Below are 18,759 nucleotides of genomic sequence, written 5' to 3' on the forward strand. Positions count from 1 at the left end.
TGCCTTAAAAAAGAGAGGGCTGGAGAAGGGCAATTAATGTATTACCATGAGATGTGGAACTGACCTTAGCAATCATGTAGTCCACTCCTCTCATTTTAAAGATGGTAAAACTGTGAGTGAAGTGACTTGCTCAACATTGGTTGTTATTATTGTTCAGTCATTTCACTTGGGTCTGATTCTCTGTGACCTTACATGAGGTTTTCTTGGCAAAGATACTGGAGAGTGGTTTTCCATTGGTAAAAATCACTAGGGGTCAGAATGGATTGCATTGTCCATTAACTCCTGGAATGCTAGCATGAATACTGAAACTGAAGCTTTAAGAAGTTAATTTTCAGATAAAATAAAAATTTTGGCATCATACAATGTAAATCCACTTTTATGGTATGCTCCAGATGACAGGAGGATGACAAATTGTCACACTCCATGGTGCTGTGGACTCAACACTTATACTAGCCTTGCCCAAGAATCAGGAAGACCTTGAGAGGTTCAAGCTTTGTCCCTTACCCATTATTGTCTCCACTGTGATCCTTGGCAAGTCACTGAGGTTCTCAGGGTTTCAGGCAATTCTCTAAGCTACAGAACAGTCTAAGCTACATTAGTTAGAGGGAATTTCCTTCCTGGAAGTTCTATATAAACCAATGAAATTACAGGTTGGAACAATAAAAAGACAGCTTTTTCTACCTACTTCACAGAACCTCCCACACAACAAGCTGTCACTGGTCAAAACAGAGCCTTGGCTTGGATTTGACCTACTACAGTATTTCTTAAGTAATTCTGAGATGACACACCATACTCAGAATGTTAAAAAGAAATGCTTCTCCATTAACTCTGTGTTCATAAGTGGGATCATCGGTATAGATTCTGGGAGCTGGCTTCTCCTTCCTCCCAGGCCTTCCACTCCCAGCACAATTAAAATGTAGTTACCCTTTGGAGTGGTACAAAACAGCTCTTAAACAATTCAAAATGGCTAATGACTACAAGTGAAGAGGCTTTTTGTGCAATATATCTACAATTGCAATGTAATGGCATGTAAATAAGCAAATGGAATCTCTTAACTGGAATCTGTGCAAGACAACAGGCTCTGCATGTAAGGAACATGTGGTTTTAAGACAGAGGCTGGATGACTATTAGTCAGGAATATTGTTCAGATATGGATCAGACTGGATCGAGGTCCCTTTCAACTCTAAAGTCTGTGATTCTATGTGTATAGTTCAATTGATGTGAATGGGAAGTCTTGTAAAAAAGCTCTCTTGTTTGGAGTTGATTGTTCCCTAAAGCAAAAAAAGAATTCTCAGATTCTTTTGGTCCTTGGGGCCATTAGAATGGGGAGCCAATGATCTTAGTTACTTTATAGTGCAGAAAATTTCTCCAGAATTAATAAAGCTTGTGTTGTCACATTGGAGGAAGTTGAGGGTCTATTTGGCCGCAGAAGACAAAACTAGGATTAATGAATGGAACTTTATGAGAAGATGGAGAAAGATTCAGGTTCAGTTAAGGAACTTTCTACCAATTTTTTTTGACTTTATTTTTAGTGTATTTTTAAATTAACAAGTCTCTTTCCCCAGCTCCTGCCTCTTATCCCCTAAAGAACGAAAAGAAAAAGAAAATTTAACAAACATACATAGTCAAGCAAAACGAGTTGGCCATGTCTGGAAAATACATATCTCAATCTGTATTTTGAATTTATTATCTCTTGGTCAAAAGGAAGATAGAATGTTTCATCATGGGATCTCTGAATCATGATTGATCATTCGGTTGATAGAATTTCCTTTTAAAGCTGGTCTTGGAATGCTATGCTTTATTGGCCAGTAAATTCCTAATCCTGGAGTTCTTTAAGCAGAGGTTGCATGACCAGTTCTTTTTCTGTATGCAGAGAGCATTTTCTATCCAAAGCCTATTGGGATTGTCTTGGATCACTGAACCATTGAGAAGAACAAGTCTTTCATAGTTGATCATTGCACAATCTTGCTGTTATTGTGTACGATGTATTCCTGATTCTGCTTGCTTCCCTCAGCATCAGTTCATGTAAATCTTTCCAGGCCTTTCTAAAATTAGTTATTCATCATTTTTACATAGCAGTTACCTTCATATTCCTTAACTTTTCTTTACCTTCATATACCACAACTTATTCAGCAATTCCCCCATCGATGGCCATCTAATCATTTTCTAATTCTTTGCTGCCACAAAAAGGACTGCTATAAACATTTTTGTAGGTCCTTTCCCCTTTTTCATGATCGATAGTGGCCCTGCTGGGTCAAAGAGTATGCACAGGTTTGTTTTTGTTTTGTTTGTTGTAATTTATTTAATATTTCCCCCCAGTTACATTCAAAATTTTTAAAAATTTCATTTTAAGATTTTTGAGTTCTAGGTTCTCTTCCTTATCCCCACCCACAATTAAGAAACCACATGTAGAGTTATGCAAAACATTTCCATGAAAGTTAAGTTGTGGAAAAAAATATAAATCTCCCACCCTAATGAAAATAAAAAGTCTCAAGAAGAGAGAGAAAGAGACAGAGAGAGAGAGAGAGAGAGAGAGAGAGAGAGAGAGAGAGAGAAAGAGAGAGAGAGAGAGAGAGAGAAATAAAGAATGCTTCGATTTATATTCAGACTTGATCAGTTCCTTTTCTGGATTTGGATAGGATTTTTCATCATACCTTCTTCAGAGTAGGTGTGTATGATTGTACTACTGAGAATAAGAAAGTCATTTACACCTGGTCAACAGATATCTATTTTTAAATTAAATTATAATAGATATCTATTTTTAAAATTAAATTATAAATATATAAATAATTCAGAGCAAACCCAAAATATACATATATATATATATAAAACATTTTATGATAAATATTTTTTGTAGTAAATAGTATTTTACTAAGTGTAAAGACAGTTTTTAACACTGATTTTTAAAATAAGATTTTAAGTTCCAAATTTTTCTCTTTCTTTCTCCTCCTCCTTCCACAAGATGGCACAGTTATACATGCTATAGGTTATATACATGCAATTATATTAAACATTTATAATAAACATTCTATATAAGATCAGACAACAGAATATTTAGAGAACCTTCAATCACAACAAGGATAGCTGGGCTCACATTTTGAGAATCATCATAGCTTTCTCCATTGTTTATCTTAATCCATAAGCAAAGAACTACTTTTTTTTTTCCTGAGGCAATTGGGGTTGAGTGACTTGCCCAGGGTCAGCCAGCTAGGAAGTGTCTGAGACCAGATTGGATCCTCCTGACTTCAGGGCCAGTGCTCTATCCACTGCACCAGCTATGCCATGGCTCAGGAACATCATATCTCTGGATTCCTGGAAAATTATCTGATGTCACATTGTCTCTGTTTAGATCGCTTCTGATTATGGAAAGGACCCATCAATCACAAGCCTTTTGGATGCAATGGATATCTTCCTTTTGCCTGTTACAAACCCAGATGGATATGTCTTCTCTTGGACCAAAGTAAGTAACTCCTCTTTGATTATTCAGTGATTACTAGAGGATGTAGAAAAATATGTGTGGTTAAAAAAAACCCAAAGGGAATAAGTTGATCTTTCTGTCTTTGTTTTTTCCCAAGTCTACTGAGCTCCCTTCACTCTGAGATTTACCCAGAGAGAGGCCTATCATCTCATCTTTCCAGTTGGAAACGACTTTAGGAGTAGTCTCAGTCACACAGGCCTCTTAGACTGCTCTCCAGAAGGTGGTTTTTATGTGGACAGCTGAGTGAACTTCTAATTATCTCCATGGTTCAGTAGTAGGAATGAGAACAAAGTGAAGAAGTATGTCCCCTGGCAAATGAATTATGCCTGAATTCAGACAGGTGATATAATAAGGTAGTAAATCAGGAAAGGAGTTGGGTCAGTCATATAGCAAGAATGAGAAACAAGAGGTCAATGAATGTTGTGACCAGCACAACACAAAAGGGCTGGTGGCGGTTGAAAATAAGGGGTTGCTGATAATTCAACAGAGCCATTTGTTACAAGAAATCAGACTGCTTATACATCTGAAAACCTTTTGTTTTTATGAAAGACATTGTTCTGTGACCAACCCTGTATTCTGTTTTCTATGATCTAACTCTCTGAAGCATAATGTCAGTATCTGGAAACTTAATCTTATGTAAAGTTCACAGTGCCCCAGTGATTGTGGCAGGACCTTGTTTTCTCATGATTTCAAACTTAAATGCAGCCTTGATTAATCTTAGGAGGAGGGGATAAATCTCTAGCTTCCTGGGAGTTCTCTACAAATGAATCAGCTGATATGTTGGAACACCTGGGATATTAAAGGCAGCAGCTGAGAAGAAGAGGAGGGGAAGTGATTTACACTGGAGGGAAGGGGAATTCAGATCAATGAAGTCATGGCTCTGTCAAAGTGTGCAGGCACGGTCCTTTTTTTTTTTTTTTTTTTTGGCTGAGGCATTGGGGTTAAGTGACTTGTTCATTGTCAGACAGCTAGGACGGGTTAAGTGTCTGAGGTAGGATTTGAACAATGACTCTTCATCCAAGACCAAAAAAACCTCCTGACTCTACTCACTGTGCCGTCCAGCTGCCCCTGTCGCGACCCTTTCTAAGGCCATTACCACTGCCCTCTGAAAGTTGCTCCCCAAAGCACCCCGCACCGTGGCAAGATATAGTCACTCTCCCCGCCGGGAGGGGAGGCAGCCTGGAGGCCGCAGGAAAGACTGAGCAGCTGGAGCTGAGGTGCCGGGTTCTTAGAGCAGGAGCCGGTTCCTAGTCACGCCCGTCCATCTAGGCAGGAGGGAGTCTCCTGTGGCTGCAGCATGAGGCGGAGGGCCGTAGCGGGCTTTTTTGTCCCGAATCCCGGGGTCACCGGGATACGGAACGAGCGCCGGGGGTCCCAGTCCCGGTCCCGCTCAGAGTTTATCCGTCTGGCTGAATCCCAAGGGGCACCAGGCAAGCCTGTGCTTTGGCTGCCTGCCTCCCAGCGCCACGTTGATCGGGAGTGGGCGCAGTTGGCTGGCTGAGTGACTGGAGGGAAGATGGGGCGCAGAAGTGCTAGCCCTGCAGCTTCGGGGCCTGGGCTCTTCCGACCGGGAGGGTGGGAGGGAGCGCTGAGGCGGCCGGGCCGCCCTGTCCATGAGGGTGCAGTGGTCAGGACTCTCAGTCACCCACTAAGGGGAGCCACCCGTGGCCCCGGCTAGACTCGGAGCCCGTCGGGCCGGTTCCTTTGGAGTCTGTCAAGAAGAGATGACTTCAGGAGTCATAAATAATTAAAAAATAAATACATAAGTACACGAAAAAGCAACAATGATTAGTCATGTTGACCCGGCCCCAGAGGTCAGTGGGTGGGCAGCGGTGCTTCCTGGGCGATGAGAGCGGCAGCAGCCAAACCTCGCTGGGGAGGAGAGAGGGCAGAGCCCCGGGAGTCCCCCTCAGGGCTAAAATGATGTCTGAGTGACCAGGAGGGAGCTCTCGGTCTTCAGCCAAGACTGGGAGTCAGGCAGGCAGCCCAAGGCCTGCTAGTGATTGCTCCACTGGGTAGAGGTTTCAATATACGCAATATAAAAGTTTTTTTCTGGGGCCTTTTTCCCTTGAACACTGGAGCCACTTTAGGCCTTATGTCCAGATGCCCCCTCAATGCCCCAGTTTTGTGACCCTGGCACTGCTGGCCCTGCGCCCATGATGGTGGCCAATCAGAATACACAGTCAAGGAAGGGGAGAGCTTGGGAGGTTTTAGCCAAGTGGCTAGTAGACAAGTAAAACTGTGTCACATGCCAAAGTTAGGCCCCCAAATGGTGAAATAAGGTTTAGGAGACATTAGAAAATTATCTTTTTTCTATATCATACTGAGAAACATGTTCACTACACAATGACTCTTCATCCAAGACCAAAAAACCAAAAATGTCAAAGCTGTAGACCTGTTGTCTGTAGGTTGTTTAAAGAGATAGGCTTTTTTTTTTTAACCTGTCATCTTGGCTGGGCAACATAAAAGAGAAAGATTAGATGACTGGCATAAGTATTTCTGCAAACAGACATCTCTTTCTCCATGGCCACAGGTACTTACATGTACTTCCTGGGCCACAAGTAGAGAGAAACTAAGGAAGTTCCAAGGGAAGCTTCTTCTGCTTGTACTGTTTCTTGTGTTTTTCTCTAATGCTCTGTTGTTTGGGTTTCTTAGAATCGCATGTGGAGGAAGACTCGGTCTAAGGTTTCTGGAAGCATCTGCATTGGTGTTGATCCAAACCGCAACTGGGATGCAGGCTTTGGAGGTGGGAAACTTGATCCCAGAGTACAAGTTTTTTTTTTTCTCCCTCTTTTTTTTTTTTATAACAATCTATCTTAAAAAAAATAACCCAAACCAACAAATAAATTCAAAAAGTCCTGAGTAAGCTTCCTACTTAGGTGCCATGAACTCTTTTTGTTGGGCTAAGAATGAGACACAGTTGTATGCCATGCTTTTCTCATGGTCAAGCTTGGATTTGGAGAAAGAGAGCCTGAATTTGAATCCAATTTCTCTCACTTAGTATTTGTGGGACTTTGGGAGGATCCCTTGTCCACTCTGGATCTCAATTTTTTTCTTGGGTAAAATAAGTGCCATTGGATTGTATGGTCTCTCTAGTACTTTTCAGTTCCAAGTTATATAGTCGGAGGAAGCCCTCTTCAGCTCCCAAGAGCTTCTTTCTTCTGGAATTGTTGACTTTGGCCCATAGACTGAGTCCTGGAGGAGCCATGGATGAGAAAGAGTATGATAGCAAAAGTTATGACCTTGCATAGATGTCTTTCTTTTTCCTGAATGTTATAAAGTTTTTACAATTTTGACATAATTTTATTTGCAAACTGGCACTTGAAATTAAATTTAATTCCCTTTCCAAATCCTGTTCACCTTATGTTCATGGCTTCTTAAAGTTCAATGATAGGTATGACAAGACCAAAAAAGGGCAAATACATAAGACAAATGCATCAATTTACTGAATTTTAGAGCTGGAGGGACTTTCGAGGTTTAAATCAACCTTCTCATTTCACAGATTCCTTATCATGTCAAGACAAATGCCAGATACCAAATACATTGTTCACAATGTCACATTTTGTCCAAAATATTGCACAACCTAACAAGCTTAAAATGAGAAAAGGAACAGAGGTTGTGTTTGTTTCTCTGTACTCTTTCACTATCCTAAAGGTGAAGAGAGAACAGATTCACTTCTTTCCCCTAATATCCTTCAGAATCCTAGGTTCCACCAGGGTAATAATCAGTAAGTCCTCCTTGTAGGCTTGAATTACAGACCTTCCAGGTTTTGGGTCCTCCAGAATCTTATGGTTGCCCCTATGACTTTAAAGATGACTTTGGGATCTTCATGATTTTTCTATGACTTTGTGACTTATGGGCAAAATTCCCTCCTAATTTCCATGGAAAGAGTTTGAGTTAATTCAGTAGTTTTCTCTGTTGCACTACAAATAGGAGTGTTATTTTGTTATTTAATAGTTTTCCACTTGTATTTGGCTCTTCCAGACCCCATTTGGACTTGTCTTGGCAAAAATCCTGAAGTGGTTTGCCATTTCCCTCTCTAACTCATTTTATAAATAAGAAAACTGAGGCAAATGGATTGGGTGACTTTCTCAGAGTTCCACAGCTAGTAGGTGTCTGAGTCCTGGATTTTGAATATTCTTGACTCCATGGCCTGTTCCTATGTCACCTTAGTGTCCAGCCTTACATGTTATAATTGTTTAATGAATACTTGTTGGATTGGATTGGCAAGGTGTCTGGGGAGGGCAACAAAGACAGACGTTCTGTCCACTGTGCCACCTAGCTGCCTCACAAAGGCTGTCCAGGTCTATTTCCCGATACTTTCCTTTAGATGGTTTCTGAGCCCCGCCCTCTTAGAACTGATGATTCTGTCCTCTGAGATAGACTTTAATGACCCCATTATCTCTTTGGAATTGTGTTTTCCTTTGAATATCTTTTAATCATCCACAGGACCTGGAGCCAGTGACAATCGCTGCTCTGACTCATACCATGGACCTAGTGCCAACTCAGAAGTTGAAGTGAAATCCATTGTGGACTTCATTAAGAGCCATGGAAACATCAAAGCCTTCATCACCCTCCACAGCTACTCCCAGCTGCTCATGTTCCCCTACGGGTATAAATGCAGCAAGTCGAAAGATTTTGATGAGCTGGTGAGTCATTTGCTCTTCCCAGAATTATTGATATTTTCTTGGTTGTTTTGCTTCTATTATTTGCATTTCAAATTTGAGATAAGATGACAACACCCACTTTTCCAACCTGAAGGTCCCAGTTGGAAAGGCCCATTGTGCTTCTTTTCTTCTTTCACACATCAAGTGTACTTGGAAATGTGACCTCAACTTAAGGTCAATGAAGGATGCTTTTAAAATGAAAAACAAAGCGTTCTTAAAAGTAAAAAGAAAATTATGTGAACATATATTATTTTTGGGATTGCTCAATAGTACAGTGCCTGGGCTGGAGGCACAAATTTGTCTTCCTGAATTCAAATCTGGCCTCAAGACTCTTCTCTGCGCCCCTCCCCCCACCTCCAGAGGCACTTGGGGTTAACTGACTTGCCCAGAGTCACCCAGCTAGGGCAAATTTGAGAGCAGATTGGAACTCAGGTCCTCCTGATTTCAGGGCTGGTGCACTATCCACTGCACCAACTAGCTGCACCAAGGCCTCATCACTCTCAATATCTTTGTCACTCTCGGAAAGTCACTGAACTGTGTTTGCCTCAGTTTCCCCATATGAAAGATGAGCTGGAGATGGAAAAGATAAACAACTCCTGTATCTTTGCTAAGAAAACTCCAAATGGGGTCAGGAAGAGTTGGTCATGACTGAAGCAATTTAACAACAAAAATTTTAATTTTCATACTATTTGGCAAATATTCTTTACAAAATATCTCTTTTAAGGACATGGTACAGAATAGGGCACACCAATTGTTTTAACTTATTTAACTGTCAGAATTCAACTTTAACTGTTTGAAGGGTCACTGCCAGCTGCTTTGGAGTACAAAATAGATAATCCTTTTATGTGACCTATAGTTGATCCTCTGTGTTGGGATCTAGCCAATAGGGTAGTCCTGAGAGTTTGTAGTGCTCCTCATTGGTCAGATTTAGGGGATGGGGAAAGCAGGTTGAGCAAAATCTCAATTCAAATCTGAGATTGAGTCTTAGCTTTGCTATTTACTGGTTGTGTGATTTTGGCTTTGTGACTCATTTTCTTTGTTTGAAAAAATGAGACCAATAACATATTCACTACTTCTTTTATAAGATCATTGTTACAACCAAGTAAGATAATATGTAAAGACATTTGGAAAGTGTGCTATTAAATATAAACTTGTAACTACAATTATAAGCAAACATTTAAAATCCTTAGTTAAATTAGAATTTTTTGCCATCAACAATTTCTAGGGAAAGGTTGATTCATAAGTATTTGAGCCAAAATACAGTTTTATTTTTAAGATGAAGCGCACACACACATACACCTGAACTGTCAGTGTTTGTTTTGGAGTCTCATTCAATCTAATCTCTTATACCTTCTTTATGTATCTCTCTGTACAGTGGGAACTGGTAAAAAATCATCCCCAGACGTCACAGAAAGAGTCAATTATCTTGGCTGTACTAGGCTTTTTCACTCAGTTATGTCTTGACTCTTGACCTTACTTAGGGTTTTTTTTTGGCAGACATACTGAAGTAGTTGGTCATTTTCTTCTTGAGCTCAACTGAGGCAAATTAAGTTAAGTGACTTGCCCAGATATGAACTCTGGAAGATGAGTCTTCCTGACCCAAAGCCTGGTACTCTATGCAATATGGCACCCCCTAGCTGCTCCTAAGCTTAATTAGGAACTAAGGATTCAAAGATGGGGGTGGGAGAAAAGGTACAGTCCTGCTCTCCTGGAATTTATAATCTAATAATGACAGCACTTATAAAAATGAATATGACACCAGGGAGGATGTATTTAGAGCACAGGAGAAGATTCAGCAGATAAATTTAATAGCATTTTAAGAAAGATTTTCAACAGCAAGAGTCAAAATCCAAATAGCTCTTCTTTTACCCAGGAAGCCAATTAACCAGAATACCCATTCTTTGAAAGGGAAAACCATGGGATATCAAGCAAGAATTATGGAGCTCCAAGAACTTTTCTCTGTTTCTCTCACTTTAGAATCAAGTGGCCCAAAAGCTTCTGAGAATTTGACCTCCCTTTATGGCACCCAGTACAAAGTGGGACCAATCTGCTCTGTCATCTGTAAGTATTTTATGGGCTTGGAGGTTTGCTGTGGTCTTAGGCTCTTAAAATAAAAGGGATTTCCCCTTCAACTTGTGAAAACCCAGTGCTGTTATTTACACCTCAACCATGACAGAACTTCTCTCTGAGCTGAATGGTGGCTGGGACAAAGATATTCCCAGAAATTGGAGAGGGTGTATTCTGCAGCACACTTGTCAGAGAATCTCATGGATAGAAGGGATCACAAAAGCCATTTAAGCCCAATGGCGAGAAACAGAAATAGAAATGGAGCCCAGTGGGCCACATATTGATTTATAAAACCACAAATGAATATTGTTTATGTAATATTGCATTTTTATTTATTTTGTTAAACATGTCTCAATCCAGTTCTGGTTCTATAGTTTTGTGGAAGTCAAGTTTGCCATCTCTAATCTAAATCTAAAGTAGGAATCTTCTGCATTGTGTCCTTAACAAATGATTATCTAGCTTCCATTAGAAGGTCTCCAGTATTAGGGACCCCAGTGCGTTTCCATGTTTAGACATCAACACCAACTTGCCACTAGATGGAAAAAACAGTCACCTTTTGGCCTGTTGCTCTGTAGAGCTTTCCATTGGTACAAATGTGATTCAACCAACACTCTAACTCAGGCTTTGTTATTGTATTAAATTTGTTCTTCCTTGATAATGAGGTTGATGACTGCTAAATGTCTGGATCCTGTGTCCATGACGAAAGGTCTCCCTGTTAAAAGCTGACCCAGATGGCTTAATAGTTATGCCATATGACAGTCATTTGACTTTACTGATTGTGGAGAAGGTGGGATATAAAGGAACTTGGGAACTTTGAGAAGTCCCTTGTACTCCTAGAGGTCTCCTGTGCTCATCCAGGCATGGGGAAGGCAACAGGGACTCCCATGTTTACTGGAGAATCTGTATGGCTCCTTCTGGTTCTGTTTTAAAATCTCCAAGAAATGTTCTCTTTTTTGCAAGCAAAATAGAGAATCGGTTATCCTACTGGGAATGCTCACAGAATGTTTCAGTACCACAGGTCCAATGACTTTCCTTAAAAAGCATTTCTTAGAGCTTGACCAAGTGAGTGGATTTTTCTAGGGGAATATCAGAGTTGGTCCTGTTACCACATGCACTTTCTGGGACCACTCAGTAAAAAGAGGGAAATTGGTCTTCTTCTCATGGTCACTAAGATTGTGTTTCTCTTCAAATATTTTTTAAGCATCGGAGACATCATTCTGTTCAAAGTGAGAATCCAAGGAAGAAGGGATGGGCCTTCAATCACACTGCCAGCATCCTTTACCACCTTCCTATTCCTCAAGGGATTATAAGGATAAAGAACAGACACAGTATTCTCTTCTGGAGCCCTAACTATTGTGATCGAGGGGCAGAGATCTCCAATTGTGGAATATAGGATTTGACTAGTACATAAGTAGCTGGGATGCAAACCCGGGTAACATGACCAGATCTGCTGGCGTTGCCAATTGAGAAACTAGCTCTTATCATTTTTGGCTCTGTACTCGTTTACAAATAAGTTACATTTCTTAAGTATAGTCCTGTTGGGGTGAATCTGGTTAGCTTCTCAAAGTTTCTCCATGACAGGTTTAAAAAATGACCAGATGGTATGAATAAGGTAGCATTTTTTCACTCCTATACTAGACTGTTGTGAGCTCATTCAACTTAAGTATCCTCTTCTTAGTTTGAATCTCAGATGTGTTCTCATTGCATTACCTAGCTAGAGTTGACTCCATTTTCCTGGCTTCATTTCAACTTGAGTAATCACCACATTTTGCATATTTGTGTCAATGAAATCACCTACCTTGCTTCCTGTCCTATGATGCTCTGATGCTCTCCTGTAGAGGGATAGAACTCCTGTTCTACTCCACCCCAAAAGTGATTACATTTCTGTGGCGAGTAAAACATTCCTAGGTGCTGTGTTCCCAACTAGCAACGGCACCAGTAATTAAACTAATAGGTGCTTTATCAATGAACAATTTCTTGGGTTCTTTCAAAGAACCATTATTTTACAGTTAAAAGGAACCTTAAAAGTCATTCAAATCAACAAACATTTATCATTTCCTATTTCCAAACTATTGTGTTAGGGACTAGATATCTAAAGATGAAGGTGAGAGTGATAAGTGAGGAGAAGAACTTAGTCTCTAACAGAGAGTACTTAAGATCTAATAATGATGGTATTCACACAAACAAGTATGGTATCAGATAGAATGTACTAAAGACACAAGAGACAAAGTTTTGGAATAAAATTTAAAATGATTGTTTTTAACTGATGAAATCAAGGAAGTGTTTATAAGGGACATGACTCTTGAGATGGACTCTGAAGGAAGAGAAAGATTTTAACACATAAAGGGAATATATTTCAGGTATAGAGGTAATAAATAGTGAAGAATGAAGTTGAGAACAATTGACTGTTCGCTTTGGCTGGAACTCTAGAGTATTTGAAATAGACTAAAGTGTAAGACTTGGCAGGGGGACTAGTTAGGTGACACTGTATCAAGCACCAGCTCTGGTATCAGGAGAACCAGAGTTCAAATCCAGCCTCAGATACAGACAAGTTGTGTGACCTGGGGAAAACCCTTAGCCCTATTTTCCTGTTTCTTCATTCCAGTATCTTTGCCAAAAACAAAAACAAAAAAACAAACCCAAGTGGTGTTATGGATAGTTGGGCATGTTTGAAATGACTCAACAAGAAGACTGGAAGAGTAGGTTGGAAGCAGACATGGGGGGGATTAAGCTAAGAAGTTTTTCGTTTTCTCCTACTGGCAGTAGGGAGCCTTAGAAAGTAATTGATCTCACTCCCTATCCAATGCATGAATCTCTTGTCTATGGCATCCTTGATAGGTGTTTATTCAGCTTTTGGGAGCCATATAAGCACTCTTGACCCTTGTCTGTATTCTAAATATTTTCTGATAGGGTCTTGATTTTTCTTTTTTGAAGTTTTATCAGTGTTTTATTTTTTGCACCCCAGTTATACTATATTTTCTCTTCATATAAGTCCCATACTAGTAACAAAGAGAAACAATGAAGGAAAACTGATAAGGATAAACTGTAACACCAGATGTCTCCCTATATACCTAGAGTCTCCCACCTGTCTGTTAGAAGAGACAAGTATGTTTCATCATGTACTTTGGGACCATGAATGATTGTTGAATTTGTTCTGAGCCCAGCTTCCTTTTAATGCTGTTGTTGTTTAGACATTCCCTAGGGGTAGGCAATTGTGGTGTCAAGGGGATAGAGAGCCATTCTCAAAGGCAAAAAGAACTGGTTCAAGTCTTCCCCCATTCCAACACTTACTGGCTATGTACCCTAGGTATATTACAACATTCAATTCTCTAGGCATCCCTTTAAAACAATAAATTATATAGGAGTGGATAGGTAGAGGGAAATATCTATACCATTGAAATCACAGATCCTATTCCTATGTCAGTTTCCTCATCTAAAAAATTAGGGGGTTGAACTGGATGATTCTGAGGGTCCTGGATATCTTGGTTTACCTTATTGTAGCTAATTGTTTATAGTTCTGCTTTCTTTCCTCTGCATCATCACATACAAATCTTCCCATGCTTTTCTGAATTCTTCATTTTACTTATTTGTTTCTATGTAATCATTCACACATCCCAGTTTGCTTAGCCATTCCCAAACTTACTTTCTTGATGCTGCCAAAAGCCTAGCCCTTCATATTTTAGTCTAGATGGAATCTTTCTTCCTCTCTTTGGTCTTATTGGGTGTATATGATTAGTAGTAAGATCACTGGCTAAATAATAGTATGGATCGTTCAGTTACTTTCCAAATTGTTTCTATACTGATTGTACCTATTTATGGCTATACCAAATCTAATCCCCCAACATTGACCATTTTTATGTTTTATCATTTTTGTAATTTGATGTATGTCATGTGGTACCTTCTGCTCAATTTTTTTTTAGAATCCAGGTCCTTGGTGGAAATGATTATAAAATAACCTTGTCCTGGAACAAGGTCCCAGAAATGCCAAAGATGGGTAATTTTAATGAATAGATTAAAAAACCAGTATTTATTGAATGTTTATTATTCACCCAGGATCACACTATCTGCTATGGATAGTCAAGACAAAATACAACAAATTAATCGCCTCTTTGCAATGAATTTACAAAACTAACCCGTAATCTTCCCCCTTTCCAACACATGTCTTCATCAGCCCTGGAGATACTCGATGGCTGCAGCTTAACTTCTCTACTTATCTCATATTGGATCATTTTCCAGCATTGAGCCAGTGTCTTTTACCTGTTTCCTTCAAGGATGTGCCCTTAGATTTTTATTGCTTAACAGTCTCAGCTTGAACACTGTAGGCAGCCTTCCCATATTAAATCTATTTTACTCCAATTGTCCTGGAGTATTATAATAACCCCTTTGCCATATTATATAGAAGATTCCTTGAAGGAAGGGATTATGCTATATTTATTTTTTTCTGTAAGTTCTCATAATAATTGACTTATACATGTTTGTTGAACGAATGAACACATATAATTGTAAGACTAAAATTCTTTATGTAGGTGATACATACTTGTTATTTGTATTTACATATAAAGTACTTGCTTATTATGTCCAGTTTCTCCCTCTCCATAGCAAGTTTTTAAAAACTGATTTAGAAATCAGATGTTCTCTTTCTTTTATAATTTCTAGCATCCACAAAAAATACATTGCTCAGTGTCAGAGAAGTATAAAAGTTAGTAAGCAGTGCTGTTCAAGGTTATGAGAAAAGCCAGGTGAGAATAATCAGAGACTCCTGAGAATAGAACAGAGAAACTGCACATGACAAGAAAACACTTGGACTGGTATGGAGCCCTTCTTACTTTTAATAGTTCTTTTCCGTGTCATCATGTAGCAGTGACTGAAGACTAACCAATATCCCTATTGATTAAAGCTGTGTATAAAAAAGAGATGAGGGGGAGAGGAAGAGATCTGATTGGTCTTAATGAACACTGATATTTAATACAACAAGGTTTTAGGAGAAGGCAAGCTCCTTGAGTTCTTTCTTTATTCTCCAGCACCTACCTCAAGCTTCACACATTTAATTCAACTGTTTTTCAGTTGTGTCTTCCTCTCTGTGACACCATCTGGGATTTTCTTGACAAAGATAGTGAAGTGATTTACCATTTCCTTTTCACGCTCATTTTACAGATGAGGAAACTGAGGCACACAGGGTGAAGTGACTTTCCCAGGATAACTCAGCTAGTGAGTGTCAGAGGCTGGATTTATCCTCAGGTAGATGAGCCTTTGGATTGCTGGTCCGTACCCTTAGCTGACACACCTTACATAGGCTGAATCCCTCATGAGTGCTTGTTGCTTTGGAACAGCACAATTCTTGGAGAGGGTATCCCAGATAGTTATTTTTCTCTTTTGTCTTTCAGACCAGGCCAGCGGAGGAAGCATTGACTGGGCCTATGATTATGGCATCAAGTATTCCTTTGCTTTTGAACTGAGAGACACCGGTCGCCATGGCTTCCTTTTGCCAGCCAGTCAGATTCTTCCCACTGCGGAGGAGACATGGTTGGGTCTGAAGACGATCATGGAATATGTCCGAGACCATCCCTACTAGCTCTCTGGAACTTTAAGATGACTAAACAAGTCCCCATGATTAAAGCCTCATTTTAAAGCCAGATTTTGGTCTCATCATTTCCTCTTCAAAGTCTAATATTTTATGTGAAGATTTACTTCCTTGTTCTGTGGTATGATATCAGAATTCATTTCATTATTCATTCATTCAACAAGAATTTATTAAATGCTGCTCTGTGTCAGGCACTGGGGATATAGAGACAAAAAGAAACTAATAAAAACAGTCCCTTCCCTTAACTTGCCTTTTTGATTGGGGGAAAAACACATATTGGCAAAGGGTGATTATTATGTGCCAGAAGCAGTGCTGAGCATTGTGTGTGAAGAAACAGACCCCTTCCTCGAGAAGTTTGCACTCTAATGGGAGAAGATGTGCACATATATGTTTATGAATCACATATGCAAGTTAAATGTAAAATAAATACAAGGTTGCTTTGGGAAAGGGCTTCCTAGTAGCTGGGGGGATCAGAAAATGTTTGAGTTTCATTTTGCAGGAAACAGGGATTCCAAAGAGGAGGGAGGAAATGTAAAGTGGGAAATGAAGTCCAGGCGTGAGGGATTGTCAGGAAAAGGGTTTTGCGTATCAGGAAAAGAAGAGCAGGATAGTACAGTGCTCTGAAGGGAGTAATGCATAAGAAGATTAGAAAGGGGAGAAATCATTAAAAATACTGGGGGGGGGTGTTATTCAAGACAGTTTATTCTAATTTTTTTCAATTAACCAAAATCTACCTTCTCTCCCTCTTCCTTCCTCTGTAATGCTGGAGAAACTGTGGCAAGATAGAAATGAGAGAATTTTTAATATTTTATTTGGATTTCTGAAAGGGAGAGATTTTCTGGGACCAAAGGATCCATTTTGGTCCCAGGGCTGATATTTCAAACCATTCAGCAGCAGCTTCAGCAGCAGCCTTAACATCAGCAAGGAATGTGAGTTTCTAATGAAATATATATGTTTCCGTACATCAGGGAGAAAGGGGTAGAGTCCGAATACTGGTAAAGAGCGGGAATTTCCAAGGACAGACTATCAATCCAATTCTGACCAGGTGTGGGGTGAGGACCATAAATTCTTAATATCGTGGGAGAACTTGGGAGCCAGTATGTCTGAACTCCCCCTTATATGGAGATTACACATTTATAATTTATAACCTTAGAGTAGCCAGCTCTAGGTTATATCAGTTCTAATTGTCAGGAGGTGTGTGTGTGGGGGGGTTTGCAATGTGGGGATTGAAGCAGAACAATTCAAAGAACTGAGGCAGAACAATTAGGGAAACTGAGGCAGGACAATAAATGGGAACTGTGGGACAACATTCCACATTCTCTTCCACATTCTCTCTTCTGAATATTCAGATCATTGAATTAGCTTCCCCTAGACACCTGGAAGGTCTTAGCACCATAATTTTGACCAACCCTATGTGAAGCAAATAAATCAAAATAAAACTAGAAAAATGCAAGCACTTAGGGCAAGGACAAGTCTCTCCCTGACAACCCCAGAGTTAACAGCAATACCAAGGCTCTCTGTTGCAAACATGTCAGGTCCTCTGCAGTTCTGGAACACCATCTCAGCCAAGGAATCCAATGTGAGGTGGACAGTTCAGTCTGTGTTAGATCTGTGGTCATTTGTGCCCTTAATTCAGCCTCTGATTATAGAGGGAGTAGCAAGGATCGAGACAGTTGTGTTGCCCATCCTAGGAGGGGCACCCCACGGCTGTCACCAACTCCAAGGGGGAAGGGTGAGGCCTGGAGTAGCTCCACCTGTCTCCACTCAGAAGAACAGGCAGGCGTTGCTACTAGGAAACAGAAAGGATCCAGATTTGTGGGCAGAGTTATCAGAGTATGCACAGGTAGACCATCAAGGCAGGCAAAACCCAAACTTTTAGAAGCCTGATACCAAACTGCAAGGTCCTTTGAGAATGCTGAGATACTAATTAAGGGTCTGGGGCTACAGGACTGGAGACTGCCAAGTTCCAAGGTGCCTGATTTCTGGTTATTCCTGAAAAATAGTCACAAAAACTGAGTCTGCCAGGACAATTCCAACAGAATAAGGGGTTTCAAAGTTAAAGCATAACCAGCAATCAGAGTCCAGTTAGGGTTTAAAATAATTAACCAAGCAGAGAGTAAAAATGAAAAAGGACTGCTAAAAGGGCTTCAATGACAAGAAACTTAATGGCAAGGGTGGGGCAGAAGTGCCTGAGGCAAAGTTAACAGAAAACTAGGGGTTCTGATTCAGTACTTTTGAAAAAATCCACCAGTTTCCCTAATTCCCTATCTCTTACTCCCCCATTTTTTTCACTGCATCATCCAAAGAAAAGTAAATAGTCAAATAATCATCCCACATATAAATCCCGAGAGTGAATTAAAGTTCCTATGCATTTCAGACTAGTACAGTCCTAGAGATCCCTCAAACAATTACATGTTCTGAAGGAAATATCCTTAACAGCAAGTTACCCAATCTTAACAATTTCCATCCCAAATCTTAAACACACAGTAATACATTTAGAATTTTAACAAAAATTCATCAAACACTCCCATTTCCCTCATGAATGTCCATCACGATCAGGGACAGAAGTCTCTCATTCAAACCTGCTTCCTGCTGACAACAGTAAAGGAAGGGCTGACTCTCAGTCCAGGCAGGGGGATGGCATGCTGACAAGGATCAAAGCCTCCAATGGGTTGATCCAGGTCCCAGAAGCAGGTCAATATAGCTCAAATTTGACTAAAATCTAGGAAAATACCCAATCTAACAAATAAAGGATAGAATAGATTGCTACAAAATGTGGAAGGGCCAGTCACACTGGCCATCAGCTTCTATGTGAGAAGAAACAAGCTTGCCTCACAGGATAGGCAAACGGCTCTAGTCCCAATAAATAAAACAGCAGTTAGGTCTCATAGACAACTTTGCTAATTGTCCTCTCAGTATTTAGAAACTTTAAAAAATCTGAATATCCACAGACACAAATATCCAGT

At 40.0% G+C, this 18,759-nt stretch overlaps 1 protein-coding gene across 1 annotated transcript in view; it reads left to right on the forward strand.

The window, feature by feature from the left end:
• Positions 1-15,847, forward strand: part of CPA2 (carboxypeptidase A2) — a 29,044-nt gene extending 13,197 nt beyond the window's left edge. The window contains 6 exon segments of the mRNA XM_031939057.1: positions 3,350-3,460; positions 6,134-6,224; positions 7,928-8,127; positions 10,123-10,135; positions 10,138-10,206; positions 15,597-15,847. Coding sequence (XP_031794917.1) covers positions 3,350-3,460; positions 6,134-6,224; positions 7,928-8,127; positions 10,123-10,135; positions 10,138-10,206; positions 15,597-15,784 — 672 coding nt within the window. The 3' untranslated portion in view covers positions 15,785-15,847.
• The last annotated feature ends 2,912 nt before the right edge of the window (positions 15,848-18,759 follow it).

The sequence above is a fragment of the Sarcophilus harrisii genome, chromosome 5 (assembly GCF_902635505.1).
Source record: "Sarcophilus harrisii chromosome 5, mSarHar1.11, whole genome shotgun sequence".
In the NCBI taxonomy this organism is placed as follows: Eukaryota; Metazoa; Chordata; class Mammalia; order Dasyuromorphia; family Dasyuridae; genus Sarcophilus; species Sarcophilus harrisii.